The 23,250-nt window shown below is 36.5% G+C and overlaps 1 protein-coding gene across 5 annotated transcripts in view; it reads right to left on the bottom strand.

Annotated features, from left to right (window-relative positions):
* Window positions 1-229: 229 nt before the first annotated feature.
* Window positions 230-23,250, bottom strand: part of EMB2804 (tubulin folding cofactor B) — a 316,373-nt gene continuing 293,352 nt past the window's right edge. For all 5 annotated transcript variants that reach the window (XM_089809401.1, XM_089809404.1, XM_089809403.1 and 2 more), the window contains one exon: window positions 230-649. In XM_089809401.1, the coding sequence (XP_089665527.1) occupies window positions 602-649 (48 nt within the window). In that variant the 3' untranslated portion in view covers window positions 230-601. The remainder of the gene's footprint in view (window positions 650-23,250) is intronic.

The raw sequence follows: 23,250 nt of genomic DNA, 5'->3' as shown, positions 1-23,250 counted from the left end.
AAACTGAATAACAAAATAACCGAGCCCTATGATACGTTACATTTTAGCCCAATGTATGACAAATTGAAATGTTTGAAAATATGGATGCAGATTTAGATCTCGATTTTAATTCATGCCAAATCTTATTAATTCTGTCCGATGCCAATGACAATATTTGGACAATCTGAAGTTTATAATTGAGTCTACAAAAATAAATTACAATTAAAACCAACAAACAAATCAATTGAAATGTTCAGAATAGAGTAATTTTAATAAATATGTGCATAATGAGCAGAAATGGAAATTGTACACAGTTGAAATTTTCCCTGCATCGTCTAGCTAGCAAAGCAAAGTTTTACAGGAAAATAACCATGAGCTTCATCCGTGACAAGCTACTGTACTGGTCATAAACACATACAATGCAGCATCATAAGAATGAAACGTGGACATTCAAACATCTTAAGATGCTGTTGTTAGGAACAAAAAATTTCACCATCCTTGTAAGACTACCTTCAATTTCAGTTATCTTTCCATCACAGAAGTTGATCACCTTTATAATGGGTTGCATTGAAAAAATGCCGACTTACAATTCTGAATTGGACACAATTAATAATCGGGAAAATCATATTTCTTCTTCCTCAAAGGGATCTCGTTCAGGAAAATCACCAACCTGTGTACAAGTGAATTTTGAATTTTAAAGAAAGCAGAACAAGGTCAACAAAATGCACTATTTCAAAATTGAAATATGTACAGTCGTACTAATGCAGCCCTTCATTCGTGGCAAATAAAGGTTTAAACCACTACACATTGACACAATAGTCTCATCTACACTATATTTTCACATGTAAATCAAAGCCATCATAACCTTATGCATGTCTACATTTGATTTATTGCTAACAAAAAAATGCAAATGAAAACATATATTGAAACCTCAGAAGAATATTCAGGAGTAACAGAAAAGCTGACTACAAGAGAGCATATGTCAAGCCAACTGCCAATAGGCAGATATGAGCAATAAACAATATTAAGATAATGTAGAAATAAATAAAAGAATACAGTAACATGGAGATTTAACGTGGCTCACCCAATATGGGTTACATCCACCAAAGAAACAATCTTCCACTTATTTTATTATCTAACAAAGAGAAAATACAACCTGATGATATTGCATGCCGCAGCCACTAATTTATCACAAGGTTGCACTGGCATGGGGTTACTTGGGTACTTAGGGTACAGGTACGGCTATTTTTCAAAATAAGGGATCGGGGCACTTGGGTATGTCAAACTTTTTTTTAATTATAATTTAATATTTTATAGAAAATCTGAAAGTATGAGTCGAGACAATGGTTTTTCAAAACAATAACAGTGATAAAGTATGCAAATGTAATGTATTGTTTTCAGTTTCCGATTTGCTATATGTTCGTAATAACATATGATATATGTTTAGATGCATAACAGAGAAAGCAGACTTTAAACATGAACAAGTAGATCTTAAATCATATAACAATGACATATTGCAAATGATAAACTTCTAACTTGAACAGTGATAAAGTTTATTGTTAACTGATTACGTATTGAACTAAGCTTGATAAACAACAAGCTGATATGCAAACAAAAAACCCACAAAAAATCAGAAATCTTAATCAATGTCCTTAGCTACGATGCTCTCCACTAAGTACCCGGTACTTGGGTACGTGGGTGCGCATACCAGAGGTGTGGGTACATGTACCCATGCAACCTAGAATTATCAAGCATTTTACAAGGTTAGTGTCGGTACCCAATATGGACATGTTTTTAAAACTTTTAGTGTGGAGCTTCGAACTACTTCAAACCAAGGTTCAAAGCAATTCAAAGTGGTTCAAGGGTTCGAGGTGGTTCAAAATGCAGAATGGTTGACTCAAAAAAGTTCAGAATGCAATTTTGAAATGCAGATTCAGTTTCCAAAATTTGGAGTCCAAAGTTCAAAATTCAAATTCAGTGGTTTGAAAGTTCAGAATCAAAGGATCAAGCCCCATAGGTTTTTGTACCAAGTTCAGAGGCACAAATGATTAATTAGAAGTTCCGGTTCACAATTCAAATTGCATAATTAAAATTGAGTTCAAGAGTCAAAGTTCAAGCTCAAAATTTCAAAATTAACGTTTTAAAATCAGTTCAAAGATGCACCATGTGAAGTGAAAATGCACTACTCCATGTTTGAAACTGAAACTAAAATGGACCATAGAAGGTATGAAGTCCAAATATGCCCTTTGAAAGCCCGGTAACATCTTGAACACACCCATGTAAATGTCGGCTGAGAATGCCTATAGTAATGATGCTCAAGCATATGTGACAAACATTAAGAGTTAAGGTTACTCTTACTCTACCTCAACAAATCAAAGACTTGCATATTCAGTTTACCCTATCAAGTTTTCATGACCCAAAGTCTTGAATCCATGCACGTGGAGTGAAATGCCATGTGTCATCTTGAAAAGGCATATGATTTTGGTGTTCAGACATAGTGATTCATCACCCTCAGCCCGAACATCCCTTTCATTGAATGTGAAAAACAAATATTTCAATCAACCTCACAATGGAAGGAAACAAATATGGTGAAAAGGAAACCATGAACTCAAGTGGTAAGTGCACGAGCTCAGCTCCCTTGGGAGAATACATGGCATGAAAGTTGTCAACACTCACTCAAACACAGTTTTGGGTGGAGGCACATAAGTACACATGCAAGAATACAACCTGCAAGCACGGATTCTCTGATGACAGAAAAACAGTCATATTTCGGGGGCCATATCTAACAATCCAACCTTTGGATTGGGCTGAATTTCAGATATGTATGGCCAAACCTAGTTCTCTAAATCCTCTCCAAAGCATTTTCTCAGATTAATTATAGATCAAAAGTTACAGGTTTTTGAGTGTAGCGCTATTGGATCAGCAATGACAGTCACAAAATGCAGATTACAAAAAATTGGTCTCAATGTTGGGGGTATAAATCTCAATCTAACCATTGGATCAATCTCATTTTCAGATATGTTTGAAGAAAATTAATTCTCTAAACTTCCTCCAAATTGTTACAAAAATATTCTTGATGGATAGAAAGTTACACATGTTTTAATGCAGTACTGTCAAAATCATCCATGACACCCAGAAAATGATGCCAGAAAAATAGGTCCTGCTTCGAGGGCCATAACTCCCAACTCCACCATTGGATCTTTCCAAAATTGAAATATGTTGGACATAACCAAGATATCTAAAATCTCACTAGAGTGATCTTCAAAATTCAGTCCGGTTTGTGAGATATGGATAAATGTGTGCAGGTCTATCAAAATTACCCAGAACAGTCACAAACTGCAGCATAGTAAAATAGTCATGTTGCAAGGGTTGTGTCTCACAATCCAACCGTTGGATTGATCTGAATTTTGGATGTGTTGTAAATGTTAATTTTGCAAATCCTCTCCAAACAGTGTTGCGAGATTCATTCTAGATCAAAAGTTATACTCAAATGAGCTCAGTGCTGTCAAAATTGCATATGACTGTCGTGAAACAATGACAGCTCTTTACAACCAGCAAGTGACACCTGTTTAAATGTGCCCTCTCTCTTAATTCCATGAGAATCCTTTCTCATTACATTTATAAATATAACATTTGTAAATATGGAATTCATAATATAATGTAAAGGGGGTATCAAGTCATAGAATGAAGGAGTTGTTTTAAAGACTCGAAAAGATAAAGATGGCTGAGTCAGTTATTCCAAGAATCGGTTACCATAACTAGCTTGAGGATTATTTATTGCAAAAATTGAGATGTAGTAGGGTTTCCACTTTTCTTTCTCGATGGTAGACTTTGTGCTACTATAGGGGAAGGATTCTAGTTTTTCACAAAGAGATTTTCCAGTTCTTCAAGGAAGGGAAGGCAGACTTTGGGGTTGTAGTAGAACAGAGCTTTATTTTTCTGGACTTTGTGTTAGTTAAAGAAGAAAATTTTGATTTTGAGATGTAATGTAAGGGAGGGAAATTCTATTTTCTTCTAAATGGTAATTATGATGTAGTGTGTAATAAGTTCTACATAGTCTTTTACATTTTAGAGAAGGGAGATTTGGGAGATAATTGTAGACCAAAACTTGGAGTTTGAGCAGTTTCTTCCCACTGATTGTTATCTTTGTGTAACTTTCAGTTTTCTCTAAATGCATTTAGTGTTGCCATTTTCTGAATACGTTTTGATATCAAAATCTCTTCGAAGCTTTGATTCTTCACTTTCTCGAAAAAATGGAAGATTCATTCATTGTTTTAGTTCTTTTTGTTATGTAAAATCTGAATAAATGAACTTTGTGTCATTTATTTCTTTTCAGTTGCTTAGTTTTTCTGCATCTATTTCGTGTTTACGGATAGATGTTTGTAGACCTTCTATGCTTTCAAGTTAAAAGCATTTGTTGGAGTTGATGAAAGCCAACTCCGAAGACGCCCAAGATCACCTGCATGTGAAAACTTGTCAAAGAGAAGCCAAGGAAGGAAGAGCGTGGAGCAAGGGAAAAACCCTAAACGGACATGAGAGACCACAAGATATTCAAACACAAAAAAAAATGTATTTACAATAAGAAGTGATGTGATGAAAATACAATGAGGGAGAGGTCGCTTATAAAGACCTCAAGGAAGCTTATAGAACAAGCTGGAAGGTGGTAGAAGATAAGGATGACAACTCAACACATATCCACAAAAGGTGGAACATGCTAGAAGGGAACAAACTTCCGTGTTGTCAACAACTAACCACTACATGCATTAAATACAAAATATTAAATAAATGCATTTACCTAAGTAAGCTTAAGTAATAGAATAAATAATTAATAATTAATTATTTATTCTAACACCCCCCCTTAAGTGCAACTTAGGGAAATGCCTTAAGCTCACAAAACTAAGATGAAATGCAGAATGGGTCTCGACAACGAGGCCATGTTAGGTACCCATGAACAATGCAACAAAAGATGCAACCTCTGTAAACGGGGAAAGAGAGAAAACCACGTGGGAAAAACCCTCTCCCAAAAAGAGGTAACCTAGTGAACTGAAGAAGTCTCCAACTAGGGAAATGTCCCTTAAAACAGGAACAAGGAGTGATCATGAAGAAGCATCACTGAAGCATGAAAAAGCCACAAATCTGCCAAACTACTAATCTGAAGAACCTCCATGGAAGAAGAAGGCACGAACTGAGCATGTCTATATGGTAGATGATCCATCTCACCGAAATGCATAGGTAGCCAGCCACTGCAATTGCCTTGTACATAGGATCAACCACTGAATACATAGTTCACACTATCGAACCATCGAACCACGGATGCATTAGAACAACAGCATAACCCCCCCTTAATGCAGACGGGGTGTGATGACAAGCAACTGGGAAGGTGGGCCAAAGTCTCTTGCAAACGAACCAAGAACGACGAGAGAGGAAGAGAGTTACAGACAACTATAAAGACACGGTCAAACTGACTCTACATGGGGCTAATGTCGTGGAAGGGACACTCACTTGACAAAGGGAGAAGGCCTAAAACAGCAAACAACTATCCCCCCCATGGTGCTTTATGAAAATAGTGCATGTACAATTGACTCAAACAACGTTCATGACTCCCGGAATGCAAAAGTGGCACTTTATCTCAGTGCGATACATAAAAATGCTTCAAAATGATAGCTACAATGATCAAAACTGAAAACAAGCTGATACAAAAGTAAGTACAGCCTAAAACAAGAGAATCCATGCCAGGAAAACAATCCTCGGGCCTAAAACACTCAAAATATCCAGCATATAGCAAAAATGGCAAAACTATGATAGAAAGAGCATGGGCCAAAAAATAAGAAAAAGGATCACATTTCTGAAAAGGTGACAGAACCAACTTTCCAAAAATATAAAGTTTTCAAAAACCGGGCATGAGATGCAAAAGATATGCTTGCCGGAGTCAAAAACAGGACTTCGGACTTTGACTAAAAAAATAGGCAATAAAAAAGCATCAAAACCTAAAAATACCTGCACCAATGTCTCCATCTTGAAACCAGCTTTTCGGCACTTCTTTCGGATCGGAAAAATACCTCTGTATGCTCAACTTATGGCCAAAAAACCGCAAGTAGGTTCAAAATGACCCTAGGAGATGTGCAAGCAAGGGGCTGATGCAATGCTGACGTCAACATTCCACTGGAAAAAATTTGACGGCCCGTCAGCTGTCGCAGCAAAAAAAGGTGCCACTTGGCAAAAAAAGGTGACGTGGCAGTGGCAAGATGCCACGTAGCATGCTGGCCATGTGTCACCTCCACGCGATGCCAAGTGGCAAAACTGTCACGTTGAGTCTACACAAACTGCCACACGGGCTAATGACTCTGCAGAGCGGCGAAAAGCTGGGCAGAGGTGGCGGGAAGAACCTCTGCTCCGATGGAGAAGTGCAGACAGGAGGAGCGGAGGCGGAAGAACCGGAAGAGGAGCCGCTTGTGGAGGAGGTGCCGAGCAATGGCCGAAAACTGAGCTGCCGGGAAGGAGGCGCTGCCGGGCACAGCAGGGAGCTGGCGGAGTGCGGGCGGCCCCGCAATGGCCGATGGGCGGAGCCACAGTGGTGCGCTCTACACAATATTTTTTTAAAAAAAATTTCGACCCTGCGTCCGTACAGTCCGTATGGCAGCCTCTAGGGCTAAAAATTTTTTGCCTCCCGGAGCTCTGTCTCCAAAATCGAAAAGTTTTATATGAATCCTAACTGCAAACGGCCTTTTGGATCCAATGGTGATGTCCGTTTGGCCCCAATGTGCTCCGAAAAATCGTTGATCCCATGATTTGAAGAAAAAATGCACAAACAAACTAAGGTTTGTGACTTCAAATCATGGCTTCAAAATTCTTCAACCAAGCAGCAGCAGGAAGGCTCTGATACCATGTTGGAGTTGATGAAAGCCAACTCCGAAAACGCCCAAGATCACCTGCATGCAAAAACCTGTCAAAGAGAGGCCAAAGAAGGAAGAGCGTGGAGCAAGGGAAAAACCCTAAACGGACATGAGAGACCACAAGATATTCAAACACAAAAAGAATATGTATTTACAATGAGAAGTGATGTGATGAAAATACAATGAGGGAGAGGGCTGGAAGGTGGTAGAAGATAAGGATGACAACTTAGCACATATCCACAAAAGGTGGAACATGCTAGAAGGGAACAAACTCCCATGTTGTCAACAACTAACCACTACATGCATTAAATACAAAATATTAAATAAATGCATTTACCTAAGTAAGCTTAAGTAATAGAATAAATAATTAATAATTAATTATTTACTCTAACAGCATTCATATTTGTAGTGTAGTTGATTCATTGTATATCATATATGGGGAGCTATACCCGATAGAATTCAGAGGAAGGTTATTAATCCAATAATAACCTATCCAACTATTAGGGCTGATTTGGTCGTCTTATCTAGGCATTTAGAGTTAATTTGTATGTATTTTCTTGGAAGACAATTTGTTCACTAACAGTTAGCAAACTTAAATTTTAGCCCTAAAAAAAATTGCACTTACGAGTCGACTTGCCAAATGAATGATGATTCTGTCATAATTTGATATTTAGTATATTGAATGCAAAGCTATTAAAGGACAAGCAATTGCCGATCAGCTAGTTGAATTCCTAATTACAGATACTACTCCAATGCAAATTGACTTTCCAAATGCCTCTATTATGTATGTCATCGAGAGGACATGAAAGATGTTTTTTGATGGCTCAAACACTCAAAATGGAGCTAGTGTTGGGATTTTGTTTGTCGCAGTTCATAGCTACACTATCCCTCAATCTTACAAATTGTTGTTTCGATGCACTAACAACATAGCTGAGTATGAGGCTTTGACTAATGGGATTAAAATGGCTCTTGAATGGAGAATCACAGAATTACATGTTGATGGAGACTCCTAACTTGTCATTAATCAAGTCAACAATGACTACCAAACCAAGGATGACTAGTACCTTATAAGAAGCTGATTGATGCCCTAAGGAATTTTTTCACATTTGTAACATTCTGGCAAATTCCTAGGACTGAAAACAAGGCTACAGATGCTATGGCCACTTTAACATCCATATTACAATTGCAAGAACACGAGTCTCGCTTTGAGTTCCTAGTGGAAGACTTACAACACCCTGCCTATGACTCCCCTAACAAGCATGTAATCTGCACTATTGTCGACCTTGACTCCTCTCGCTATTCCACCATCTTTTCCTACCTACGTGACCAAATTATTCCTATAAACCTCACGCTCAATCAAAAATACCAACTCATTCACAATGCCTCACATTACACCCTTGTCTCTGGTTACTTGTATAGGAAGGGTCTAGACGGAACACTTTTTAGGTGCCTAGAGATAGAAGAGTCCAAAAAGGCAATAGCTGAAGTCCACGACAACATTTGCGGAGCACACTCTAATGGCCTTGCACTTTCTTGAAAAGTGCTTAGGGCGGATTACTATTGGTTGACTATGTAGGCTAATGCTATCTGGTACGCCAAATCATGCAAGAAGTGTCAGTTACATAGCAACTTGATTCATGCTCCCAGACGTGGACTTATTCCTTCTGTCACCTATTGGCCTTTTCAACAATGGGCCTTCGATCTAGTTGGTAAAATTTACCCAAGCTCGTCTAGTGGACATAAGTTTATCATCACAGCAACTGAATACTTCACGAAATGGATTGAAGTTGTTCCAGTATCTGCTACTACAGGCAAACATGTTGTCTTATTCATACTCAACCATATCATCTGTCGCTATCGTATTCCATCCTCTATTGTCACTAATTATGGAGGGCTATTTAAAAATAAGGACCTAAAGCAATTATGCAAGAAATTCAAGATTAAACAACATTGGTCCACTATATACTGCTCTTAAGGGAATGGTCAAGCTGAGGCCTCAAACAAAACACTATTGAAAATCTTGCATAGAATAGTTCACAAATCAAGAAGGGATTGGCATTTGCAAATCAATCCAACACTATGGGCTTACAAAACTACTATACGCACTCCTACAAGGGCTACACCTTTTCATTAGTCTATAGTTCTGAAGCTGTTCTCCCTCTAGAGGTTGAGATTCCCTCTTTGTGAATCTCCTTACATGCTTTAATTACTGATGAGGACCATAGAGCTATGAGGATCCATGAACTAGAAACCCTAGATGAGCATTGCAGGGCCGTTTTTGATCACATGATGGCCTATTAAAAGAGGATGTCTATTAGCTATACCAAAAAAGTCAATCCTCGTGAGTTCCAAGTGGGTGAACTTGTTCTTTGAGAGAATCCTAAGAACCAACAAAATAGGGAACACAAGGGAAAATTTGAGCCTAACTGGTTGGGTCCTTACATCATCACAGTAATGTTTGGATCCAGGGCCTATCATCTTTCTACACCAAAGGGAGAAGAGCTCGCTGAGCCTATCAATATCTTACATCTAAAAAAGTTCTATGCTTAAGGTTCTCATGGCTCAACTATTCATACATATCTTATGATCCTAAAAAAATAAAAATAAAAAATCATATATAATGCAGAAAAAATCTTAAAAAACATAAAATGTGCTGAAAAAATGATCATCTTAGTGAAAACCTAACAATAGGCACTTTGATGTATCACCCAAAAAATCAAAAATATAGGAAAATTACAAAAGTCTTGAAAAAATCTGCCAAGTGGTGAAAACCTGGAAACAGGTCCTACTTGTGTCTATCAGTCTCACTTCACGCTTATTCATTTCACAATACATTTCCTAGCTTTGAATCAAATCGACTCTTGTCCTCGTCTAGGGGCACAACTGCTTAGCTTATTAGGGTCTTCTTGTGTGTTAGGGTTTCTCTAACAACTTGTCTAAAAGAATGTTTCTCAAAACTTCCCCCTTGACATCGAGTGTTCCTTGACAATTTTTGGATACCTTAGTTTTAGTCTAGGATGCTACAATAGTTTTCACTATAAAGTTTCTACAAAATTTGAAAAACCAAATCTGATATGAAGCCTTTGTACTTTGTTGAAGATAGTCTTTATCAACACCAACCGATATAGACAGTATACTTTGATTGATGTATAATTCTGCAACTATATATTTATATCTACTATAATTCGTAAGAGGCAATAAATGCTAAAGGAGAAAATTAGTATTTCTTGTGTGTCCTTTATCCACATTCACACCCTATTAAATATAGTAACCAAGGATCATATCCTTAGAAAGGACATGTCCCTTCCAAAGTCGGCCTTAATTGCTCTCTTTAAAATCGGTGACTTTACAAGGAGACATATGTTAATATATTAAACTAACCAAAATGATTTAGTTAATTCTTAACTATGTTGCCCAAAGGAGATGCCAATACCTATTAAGGAGAAGACAATTACTTAAGGAATAACTTACAAAGGGATTTTATGCGAGAACAAATCTATACGATTTGTAATCAGACTAGTATTATATATCTAAGTTACGAAATTAACACTCTCTCTTAACTTGATAATCATACTGAGAAATAACATATCTAGCAATATCAATTAAGATGAATAAGCATAGATTGATACTCTATATCTATCTGAATCTTCTAAGCATGTGGTATTATTGAACACATGATACAATGTTATATTACTATACCTGTGATATGACTTATCACTTATGCTAGTGATAATAGTATTGAATGGAATGCAACATACATGATAAAACCTAGAGAATGATTAAATTCATCCTTTATCCAAGTTGTGACTCATAGGTACTGGCAGGCCTATATCACAATATGATCCTTAGTTAAGATCTACCAGTTCATAGGATAAAATACGGAGAATGATTAAATTTTTCTGTTATCTAAGTTGTGACTCATAAGCATAGAAATGTCTATATCACAATGTGATCTTGAACTCATCCAGATCTAATAGTAGTTCTCTACTGTTCAGCACAATATCTAAGAGATCGTCATTTCTCATAATGTCTTTTATATAAGTGCTTATTATCTCTGAGATCGTCACCTCTTAAATAATGAATACAAATGGTGGAGCCCATAATAGTGAATAGCCTGACAATAATAATTTTAACTCAAAATTATTTCATTAATTAAAAGAATACAAATGTATTATAATTCAACCATACCAAGTCTTTTCCTAAAGTGATCTATCTTCACTCGAGAGAGAGCTTTGGGAATATCTGTTGTCTGATCTGCAATGCAAATGCATTTTAATTTTACAGTATTCATGTCTACCATATCTCTTACATAATGGTAAGGAATTTCAATATGCTTGGACCTGTTATGGAAAACTAGATTCACAAAAAGCTTGATGGAACTCTAATTATCACAATAAATAATAGTAGGATTCATGGTTTGACCAAATAATCCCAAAAGTAACTTTCTAAGCCAAACTGCCTCCCGAGTGGCCATTGCTGCAACAATGTATTCAGCTTATGTGAAACTTTGTGCTATTGATGCTTGCTTTCTGCATATCCAAGATATTCACATTGAGCCTAAATTGAAACAACATCCTGAAGTGTTTTTCCTATCAGTAACACTTCTAGCCCAATCTAAGTCTATGTACCCATGTAAGTCCAAGTCAACTTTCTCATACTTGAACCCAAGGTTAAAAATGCCTTGTAAGTATTTCATAATGTGTTTGACTGCAACTAGGTGAATCTCCTTTGGCTCACACATAAACTGACTTAAAGCATTAACAACATAGCAAATATCAGGTCTTGTATTTACGAAGTACATAAGAGACCCAATCATCTGTCTGTAAAGAGTAGAATCTATGGAAGGTGATCCTGTAGCTGCTTCCTTAAGTTTGTGTAGATTAGTCTCCATTGGAGAAGACATAGGTTTGCAGTTCCACATTCCAAATCTCTTCAAGATGTCTAATGTATACTTCCCTTGATTAAGTATGATGCTGTCAGAATTCTGCCATACCTCCAATCCTAGGAAGTAATGGAGTCCTAAATCTTTCATTTCAAATTCTTTGATTAGATCTTTCTTGCATTGATCTATAAGATGATCATCACCTATAATTAGTAAATCATCAACATATAGTATCAAAATTATCATATCATGTTTATCCTTTTTATAATAGAGATTCGGATCAGCTTCATGCTTGGAGAATCCTAAACTAGAGAGATCCTTATCAATTCTTTCATGCCATGCCCTTGGAGCCTGTTTAAGCCCATGGAGAACTTTCTTGAGCCTGCAAACAAATACATTAGGGTTATGAGTTTCAAATCTTTCAGGTTGTTTGAAATATACCTCTTCTGTAATCTTTCCATTCAAACATGTTTTTACATCCATCTAATGTACTTTCCATCCCTTCGATGCTACAATAGCTAGGATTGCTCTTATAGAGGTGTATCTGGCAACTGGAGCAATGGTTTCTTCATAATCAATTCCCCCTTTTTTAGAGAATCCCCTGGCTACGAATCTAGCTTTATATTTTTCAATGCTACTGTCAACAGCATGCTTGATTTTAAATATCCATTTAGAAGAAACAACAGATTTTCCTTCAGGCCTTGGAACAATTTCCCAAACATCATTCTTAATAATGGATTGGTATTCTTTCGTCATAGCATTTTTCCAAGTTGTATGTTTAATAGCTTCTGAAATATTGGTTGGTTCCAATTTAGATAAATCACTCATGTTTGCTGCATAACTAGAAAATCTTTTGGGTCTTTTGCTCTCTCTGAAGGTTCTAGATGGTGTAGCAAAGCCTTGTGCTTCCTCTACAGTCTTAATGGCCCAAAGTGGTCTTTTCTTTAGATTTTGAGTTTCCTCAAGATTAAGATTTTGAATTTCATCTCCAATTTCTTCAATGTTCTCCCTTTGAAACTCAAATTTATGATTTTCTTCAGAACTAGGTAAGGGAGAGGGATCTTCAGAACTTAAGGCTCTTTTAAATGTTAAATCTTCTTCAAATATTACATCCCTACTAGTTCAATGTTTTTCTCACCAAGTATGAAAATCCTATATGCTTTAGATGTTTCACTATACCTGACAAAAATACCTTTCCTCCCGAAGGGTTCCAACTTAGTTCTCTTTTCTTTTGGAACATGTATATATACTGGGCACCCAAATATCCTAAGATGGCTTATATTAGGTTTATCCTTAGTAAAGACTTCTTCAGGAGTTCTATCTATAAGGTGCGAGTGAGGACTTCTGTTTTGAATATAGACAGTAGTACAAGAGGCTTTTGCCCAAAGATAATATTCTAAATTTTGATCAAGTATCATAGCGCTTGTTGCTTCTATAACTGTTCTATTCTTCATTTCTGCTACCCCGTTTTGTTGTGGGTTATAAGGAACAATATACTCCCTCTTTATTCCTGCTTCTTTACAAAACTCTTTAAACAAACCCGAAGTATATTCCCCTCCATTATCAATCCTAAGAGTTTTAATTTTGTGGCCTAATAAGTTTTCAATTAAGGTTTTAAATTTTTTAAATTTCTTAAGGATTTCTTCTGATTCTTTTCATTTTAAGAAGTAAATCCAAGTTTTCCGAGAGAAGTCATCTATAAAAAGTATATAGTACCAAAATCCTCCAAGAGAAGGAACAGACATAGGTCCACATAAATTTGAGTGGACAAATTCCAAAACATTGTTAGTTTTTCTAGTGCTATCATGAAATGGACTTTTGGTGTTCTTATCTAGACCACATCCTTTGCATATGCTTGAATGATCTTTATTCAACTTAGGTAAACTAGTAACCATCTTCTCCATAGTTGATAAGGCATTGAAATTTAGATGTCCTAACCTTCTGTGCCATATTTCATTTATATCAGCAGCTGCATGAATTAAGGCTTGAATAGGTTGACTAGGTTCTATATTTAATTCATACAAGAATCCCTTTCTTTGACCAATCAACTTCAATTTCTTAAATGAAGAGTTCTTAGACCAGGTCATTACTTTATCGCCCATGAATGCAACATTATTTCCATCATCTTCAAGTGTTGTAACAAAGATTAGATTCCTCTTTATTCCTAGCACATAGAGTACTCTTTTGAGATGTAGAGAAATACTTTAGTTTCAAGGTGCAATTCCCAATTCCTTTGACTGAATGGGAGTAATTATTACCAATGCTAACTTTGCCATCAACTTCTTCTAATATTGAATCTAGTACTTCTTTGTAACCTGTAATGTGTTGAGATGATCCACTATCAATTACCCATGCTTTGCTTCATACTTCATTTGATAATGCAGAGTACAATACACGATTCTCAGGATCATAGCTTTCTTCTTTCCTAGTAACGTTTGTACAGTTTACTTGCTGCTTTGTATTCTCAAGGCAATTAGATCTATAGTGTCCAAATTTTCCACATTTAAACCATTTTATTTTGGATAAATCTTTCTTATGTTTGTCATTTCTTTGATTACCCTTCTTGAAGGGTTGTTTCTTACCTTAATAGGAATTTGTGTTGAGAACATGAAGTTTTTCATCTTCAGTTTTCAATTTTCCTTCTTTCTCAAGTTTCTTAGATTCTTCTTGAATGCAATCACCTTTAAGTCTATTGAAGTCTGGGAGATTGTCTCTAGCACTTACTCCTTGTGCGAATATTTCCCATGAGTCCGATAACCCATCTATAGCCATAAGTGTTAGCTCTCTGTCTTCAATTATGGTCCCTATACTTGCAAGTTCATCTCTTAAACTAGCCACCCTTAGGAAGTATGAATTCATAGATTCTCCTTTTTTTATTTGTCTATGATTTAGTTGCCTCTTTAGTGCAAGGGTTCTAATCGCAGTATTAACCTCATATGCATTTAATAATGCATTCATCATATTAAATGTTGTTTAATGTTTCTTTAGCATAGGTACTATTTCATTTTTAACCCCATCTAATATGTGATTTGCATGGCTTTCCTATTTCCTTTAATCCATATAGTTTTATGAGGATCAGCATTAGGTCGCTTGGATTCTTGATCAACAAAATGTATTACATCATTGTCTTCAAGAATCGTCATCATTCTGAATTTCCAAGCAATGAAGTGTTCTTTTACATCAAACCTATCTTCGGGTCTGATTGTGCTAGCCATTGAAGGTACGAGTTGTTAGATATTTTAAATCTGATTGTCAATATGTAGAACCTAGGTTCGACTATCAGAGCTCTGATACCATGTAAAGTTTCTACAAATTCTGAGCAACCAAATTTGATATGAAGCCTTTGTACTTTACTGAAGATGGTCTTTATCAACACCAACCGATATAGACAGTATCCTTTGATTGATGTATAATTTTGCAACTATATATTTATATCCGCTATAATTCGTAAGAGGCAATGAATGCTAAAGGAGCAGATTTAGTATTTCTTGTGTATCCTTTATCCACATTCACACCCTATTAAATATAGTAACCAAGGGTCATGTCCTTAGAAAGGCCATGTCCCTTCCAAAGTTGGCCTTAATTGCTCTCATTAAAATCAGCAACTTTACAAGGAGACATATATTACTATATTAAACTAACCAAGATGATTTAGTTAGTCCTTAACTATGTTGCCCAAAGGAGACACCAATACCTATTAAGGAGAAGACAATCACTTAACGACTAACTTACCAAGGGATTTTATGCAAGAACAAATTTGTACAATTTGTAATCAGACCAATATGATATATTTGAGTTACAGAATTAACACTCACTAGCAGATTTGAGTCCTAAAGAAATGGCCATGTGACTTACACACACACACACTTAACATTAAACTTGATGAGACACAATGAACTTTATTTTCTTTGTGTGTTGTCTATGATGATTTCTTTGCTGAGTGTTCCCTCCCTAATAGTCTTTCAAGGATGTCATGGACTAGAAGAATGGGGGCATGGGGCATGTTTTACTTGTTTTCTACTAGTGGGTATACTTTGTTAGTCTAAGGTGTTGAGAGCCTTTGTGCTTGTCCTACTTGACACTTTGGGCCTACAATGTATCATCCTTGCCTGTTTTCACAAGACTGCACTCTGGGGTTATCTTGGCGCTTATACCTTGATACAAGTGTAATCTTGCTATACTAAACTTAGGTAATCTAACTGCATTAGTCATCTTGACTTACATGCCTTTGATGCTTAGGTTGGATTCCCAATACCTATCCGATATAGAGCATTTTCATATCCTCCTAATTATACTAGTGACCATTGTATGATCTTCCGATGTCCCTAAATAATGCTCAATGATGAAATTAGAGTCTAAAAGTTATGTGTCCCTTACAAGTAAACCTCTTTGCATACTAGTTTGCATTTTTTAGAATCATTCCAGCTTAGTCCTACATCTTGCATATGGAGAGAGCTCTCTCTTCATCTTTCACGGACACGTCAACTAACTGCATTCATCTTCTCTTACTTCTTGATCATACCTTGTTATCTTTTCTTGGCTTCGCTCATCGCTTTGCTACCCTATCATCACATCTATATAACCTTTTGACCTAATTTTGACATCTTAGATTCATTTTCGGGATAGAAATCAAAATCCAAGTTCATCTTGATGGTCAAAATCACGTTTTAAAATTCTGTTTTTTTCTACGTAGTTGGCCGACTTTCTGAGGTTTAATCTTTAAATCTTGTTAGGGCAATCATAAGTTCTTCATTTCTTCATCATTTCTACTCTCTTTCATTCTTCTTATTCATTTCATTTCATCCTTATTCTTGCTTTGACCTACTTTTGATGCTTTATCTTATTGGTAAACTCTGTCAAACTGGGGCATTCTATCACTTCCTTGGGTTTTAATCACATATCTGTCATCATGGACCTTGTTTTTTCTCGATTTGATCAAATCTCACTCATTTCTGCATCTCCTCTACCTCATTTCGATTTCGATCTCAAGGGGGCAAGAATATTCTATCATTACTAAAAATTGTTTGCTTGCTATTGCTATCTATTTCTCAAGAGCATATGCTTGACCTTTCCATTTTCTCTTGATCTATCTACTTTGCTTGATGTTAGTACTCTTCTTGAGTTCTAATATCTTCTCTCCTAGTGTTCAGTATTGTTGCTACCGGGCTGTGCATTCAGATTTTTCTATCTCACTCTGCATTTCATTCTTTAGAATCAGATCTCTCTATCTACTGCTGCCTACTTGGCTCCTTCATTCTTTGATGTAATGTGTTCCCAGATCCATCACACATTAGTCAAAGAGGGGCAAATGTAATCACCCAAAAATGGTCATCTAGACTATTAGCCCCCTTTTTCAGCATTTTGGCTAAATTATTTAACTATTTGCCTAGGCCAAATATTTAAAAATCAATTTATTTGATTTTATCCTATAGCTTGACCACTATATCCTAAGTTCATATTTAATTAAAAAGAACATGTCCCTCTTTAATTAAATAAAAGACCCCTTTCACCCCCTTAAGTTGCACACAAAGCATTTTCTCTAATTTAAAAACAAAATAAAAGACTTTTTGTCTCACGTGGAGATGCAAAAGTCAACTCTTTCTCATTGGTGGAAATAATCTTGCACATGGATCATGCTAAAAGTCAACCCCCACCCTTGATCAATCATCTATTTATCTTGATCTCAACCGTCCGTACATCTTTAAAAGGGAGAGCTCTCTCCTCATCTAAGGATCCCTGTTTTGAGCTATTGTTGTGCTGCAAGTTTTCTCATAGGCTTACCTGGAGCATTTTGTGGAGAACTTCTACCTTGTCATTCTTTGCATATTCATACAAGTTTTGCTTCATTTGCATTAGCTTAGTTTCCTTTTTGCAATAGCATAGCTCACTTAGCTTAATTAGCATGGTTGTAACATTCTCATATTCTTAGCTTAGTTGCATTCTTGCACCTAATTCTAGTATAGTTCCATTTGCATTGCATATTTGAGAGTTCTTTGACACTAGCACTCTTGCTCGTGTCTAAAGAATCTCCAATTTCATGGTTTACTAGCAAGGGTTGCATCTCTAAGGCTCAGCTGAGAGGTCTCTTTATGCTCGTTTGTATGCCTTTGCACTCCATGACTACAGAGTTCTAAGCTGCAATTCAAGCTGTCCAACCCATGGAATACCTTGGATTCAATCGTTTAGAGTGCACTTTCTTAGTATATACTAAGCTTGATAAACAAGCAGCTGATACACAAACAAAGAACCAAAAAAAATCAGAAATCTTAATCAATGTCCTTAGCTATAATTCTCTCCATTGAGTACCCAGTACTTGGGTACACATACCAGAGGTGTGGGTACGTGTACCCATGCAACCTATATTTATCAAGCATTTTACAATGTCAGTCAGCAAAATTAAATTTTAGCCCTAAAAAGAAATTTCTAACCCCCACTTCTTGAGGACTATTGTCCACAAACCCCCACTTGGGGCCCAATCCAGCCTTGAATCTCGACAAGGATACACGAGTGTATGGTACTTGTCTGATCAATCATCATTAACCATGTACTTGGAAACTGATCTAGGTCCACACTCAACAATCTCCCACTTGGAGACTGGTCTTGGTCCACACTAAACAATCTCTTGCTTGAAGACTAATCCTATAGTGCCAAAAGCTCCCACTAGATTGACACACCTAGACTTGATTATTCCTCAGTCCTATTATGGTCAAGCTTGAATACAAATAGAAACTGAGCGGGAAATCAAATTTCTCTCCAATGACTGTGTCATGTCCCCATCTCAAAACAGGATTTTAAAGATAAATAATAAAAATAAATATGAATAAATAAATAATAAGATATTAGAATTTATTATTAACTACATTTTTATAATATAATATAACAAATAATATAAATTGTTATATATTAATAAATGTAATGATACAATCAAAATGTAAAATACATAATATTAATGCAATGAATAAATGGTATGATATATAGATAATATTATAATTTTAATAAAAATAATAATATGATATAATCTATCATTAATATGATAATAAATAATATATAACAATAATATTATATTGTTTATTAATAACCTAATTAACAATAATAATGACTAAATATTAATAAATCATCATAAAAGAACGTATGATTCAATCAAAGACACTAATCTCCTCAAAAATCAGATACCAAGTGTACTGGCTACAAGTTATACAGGGACCAACTATCTATGTAGTTGGATATGATAATGGAAAAAAAATCTAATAATGATGACAATCACTATACATATGAATAATACCATGTTCGAACCACCACAATTAGGAGTTACTTTGGCAATGTTTGGAGTAGGGAATTGGTGTAAGGCATTTGTCATAATCATAGTTGGAAAACTAAGACTCGACAATAGCTTGGTTGATCCAATTTGTTTAAAAAACTCATAATTGTCAACTCGAAGGAAAAATTTATAAGAAACCAGCACTTCTATCAAACAATTGAAAATCTATAATTTTTTAAAATATTCTTAAAATCACACACATACACCAAATTGTAGATAAGATAAGATAAATATATTAATGTCCAACAAAAGACCACCAAAAGGTCTATGAGACTAAAAGATTACAACAAGAAATCTGACAACAGTAGGACCACCAAATGGTGTCCGAGAAAAGCCAGCAACAAAAACAAGAAGATGAAGAAAGAAACAGTGAGCAGCGGCAATAAGGACTAGGAGTCCTTTCTAGACAAAAAGAAGTCAGCCACCGAAGTAGAAGATTGCAGATGTACAAAACCTCTAGTCTGCTTCTGTGATCTCGTGAAAGACTGTGTCCAGGATAGATCTAGGGTGATCACACGATCTGGTAGAGCTAGACGACCTCTTCACACCACGTATAGGAGATAAGTGTGTGAAAAAAGCAATAATGAGCTGAATAGAAGAATGTCAGTGAGGAAGCAATGACTGTAAAGTACTATCCCGAAGCAAGGAAGCCTCCTGAAGATAAAGTACAAGGCATCTCTGATCACAGTAAGTAAAGAAATCTGAAAGAGAAGAACAATCCCGAAACAAGCAGTAGAATCTCCCTCTGATCTTATAAGAGATAGGGCACCGAAAAATAAAGTGAATCTCGGTCTCAACTTCTTGTAAAGTACATAGCTTACAAATCCATTCCCCACTGTCAATATGGTCAGTCTGAGCTCGAAGACGGTGAGAAACAACCTTGAAGGATCCAAGTGAGATTCACAGGGCATGAGACCACTGCCGAGTTAAGTAACTTGGACAAACAATAATCCCATCACATATCTCCAAAAAGTGCTCTGCATAAAAGGTCTTCCTCAGATGCAACCCACCAAGCAGGTTAGTCCAGGTAGTGATGATATACCATTTGTAGATATCAAGTCTGGCATGTTCATTCAGCTCCTGCGGAGAGGGGAGGAGGTGATCAGGAGCATTCAATAAGAATTGGTAAGGGGGGAGGTGCTCAATATCAATCCTAATTGATCTCATCAGGGAAGAAGCCTAGGCATACCAGTAATGAGCTTGAGAACACCTATCAAAACTCGCAATATCAACAGGAGAACAATATGCCAAGTAGGAATATCGTTCCCACTCACCAGTCAAATTAGCAAAACTCTGCAGACAATGAAGAAACCAAACTAGATCAAGAATAGCTGCAAGACTGAAGGGATGCACACCAAACTCAACAAGAATGATACTATGAGGAGTGAACCTATGACATCTGATGATGCGCCGTAAGAGCAAAGTCTAAACCCATTCAATTGATGCCCAATCAGAACCAAGAAGAGACGGGCCCCAAACCACAGAGCCATAAAGAACTGTCGGTCGAACAAGGGAATCCAAGAGGGATAGTTTGGACGAGGTATCTTGAAAGTGGTGTCTAAAACACTGCTTCTCAAGCATGGCAAGAGGACCCATACCCTTATTAACTCTGGACTAAATCGTCAGCCTCATACTGAAGCGAGGCCCAAAGAACTTAACACCCAGATACATGTAAGAGGAAGTGATCTCAATCTCCTAACCTTGTGAAGATTTTAAGAAATTAAAGATCATAGTCCGAGTCTTACCCAAGTTAATCACAAGCTGACGCTGATCACAAAGGAAGCCAAACCATCTAACAACCTATGTAAACTCTCTAGGGAAGAACCAAGAAGAATCACATCATCCACAAAAAGGAGAATGGAGATTAAGACTTGGTGTAAGTAACAACCATCATCTAGGAGCGATGACTTCAAAAGGAAGTCCTCAACCTCGTCAATATATAAACTGAATAAAGTAGAGGAGAGAGGGAAGCCCTATTTGACCCCAATGGTGCTATGAATTGGATCAGAGAAGGCCTCTGGGGTCCTGAATCTACCCACCATAGTCTCATAAAGTCTCGTAGTAGCAATAAGCAGCATCTCTGAAATCCTAATCTCCCAAAGCCTCTCAAAAAGAGTCATCCTGGGAATAGAATCAAAAGCCTTGCAAAAGTCCATGAAGCAGCAGTAAACCTTCTCCGATCTATGTCTAGCCTCCTCAATAATAGCCTGTAAAGTGAAAATATGGTCCATACTCTAATAGTCGGCCTAGAAGCCTGCTTGCCCTCTAGCTTTACAACCTTTCTTGTCAAGCTCACTAGATAACATAGCATTAAGAACTGTTGCATATAGTTTTGCAAATGTGTGGCCAATCATAATGGTTCTATAGTTCCTAGGATCAGAGACAAGACCGGTCTTATGAATACGATAAGTCAGGTTCCTGGACCAAGAAGTCAGGAATCCGGTACACATCACTCTATTAAATAGTATAGAGAGATGGGGGATCAGAACCAAGGCACCAAACTTGAGGAGTTCAACCTGGAACCCCTCCTCGTCAACAACTCTACTACATCTCATGGATCTGATGGCCTCAAAGATGTATGAGGGGATTAATAATAAGTTGAAAGGAGGCAGAATGGGGTGAATAGAAGGCTGTCCCAGGATATCGTAAAGAATCTTGGTATGAATAGTAAGGGAGCAAAAGTCGAGTGTGGAGGGTGGAGGGGAACTGCGGGGAAAAAGGGTACGCCAAAAAAGCTAGAGGTTGCGAAGAACATTTACTAATTTTAGGTTTCCATCATGAATATATTAATCAAACTTTTAAGTACATAGTAATTAGAACTTAGCAAATAAATAGAGAATCATATACCAAAAAAACAAGGTTGCATGGGTACGTGGGTACGGGAACGGGAACGGGAACGGGTACGGGTACGGGTACGGGTACGGGTATTTTTCAAAACAGGGGACGGGGGTACGTGTGTATGTCTAATTTTAATATTTTATATATATATATAATTATCTTATAGAAAATCTGAAAATCAAAATATCAGTCATGAGTCATGACATTGAGCATCCAAAACAAGAAATCCAAAAATGTTTAAAGTTTAAAGTTATAAATTTTAATATATGAAACTGTGATAGTATGCTGAAGATTGTGATTGAAGGCTCTGGGAATTGCTCTGCTGTTTGAAGAAGTACTCACTCAACATTGATATTAAGAACAAGATGCCATACTGGCTGAGAAAATCAGAGAGGCCATACATGCTGAGGTGAGTCTCATGAGTCTATAAGCTGGCTGTACATGTCCAGGAGGGTTTATAACAGTCTGCAACAGTTCTGATATATGCCACAGCAATCAAAAATACCTGAAATCTAAGTCATACCAGTTTGAGCAAGGTTAGGAAAGGAGATATGAGGGTCCAAACTCTGAAGCAATCTAATGGTTTCGTTCATACTGGGCTGAACAAATTTAAGGATAGAAAAGGAAGTGTTGTAGCAGCCTGTATCTGCATAAATTTATAATATATACTACTGCTGAATGTTTAAAAGTTTAAAGTTTTGAACTTTAGAGTCTAGATACTTAACAGAGAAGACAAACTTTAAATACAAACAATAACAGTAATAACTTCATAATGATAAAGATACTTAACAGAGAAGACAAATTTTAAATACGAACAATAACTTCATAATGATAAATCATATAGATAGGACATATTGATATTAGAAATGATAAACTTCTAGTTTAAACTTAAAAGTTTAAACAGTGAAAATCAGAAAAAGTTTATGACTTTATAGATTATAATCTATTGTTAATCAGCATTGTACCAAAGTCTCAAACTGATTACATATCGAAATAAGCTTGATAAACAGCAAGCTGATATGCAAACAAAAAACTAAAACAAAAATCAGACATCTTAATCTATTTTCTAGTCTTCTATGTCTTCATCATCCATATCAAGGTCCTCAGTTATGATGCTGTCCAAATAATCATCACTCTCGAGCTCAGGTTCCTCTGCTGGTAGAATAATAATAGGCAAGTCAATAAGGCCATCTACTTCAACCTCTCCATCCACAAGGGCAGCAAGTTCTCCATCAGGTGAGATTTGATCCCATTTTGATGAAGGACCATCATTGTATCCAGGATCTAGACGAGAGAGGAGACGAAGTGAGCTGTGAATGTACACCAATTTCTCTGCTTTC

This window comes from Cupressus sempervirens, chromosome 11 (genome assembly GCF_028749045.1).
Source record: "Cupressus sempervirens isolate cs-2001-9-10 chromosome 11, ASM2874904v1, whole genome shotgun sequence".
Taxonomy (NCBI): domain Eukaryota; kingdom Viridiplantae; phylum Streptophyta; class Pinopsida; order Cupressales; family Cupressaceae; genus Cupressus; species Cupressus sempervirens.
The sequence above is the reverse complement of the archived record's forward strand: the minus strand, read 5'-3'. Positions and strand labels throughout refer to the sequence as shown.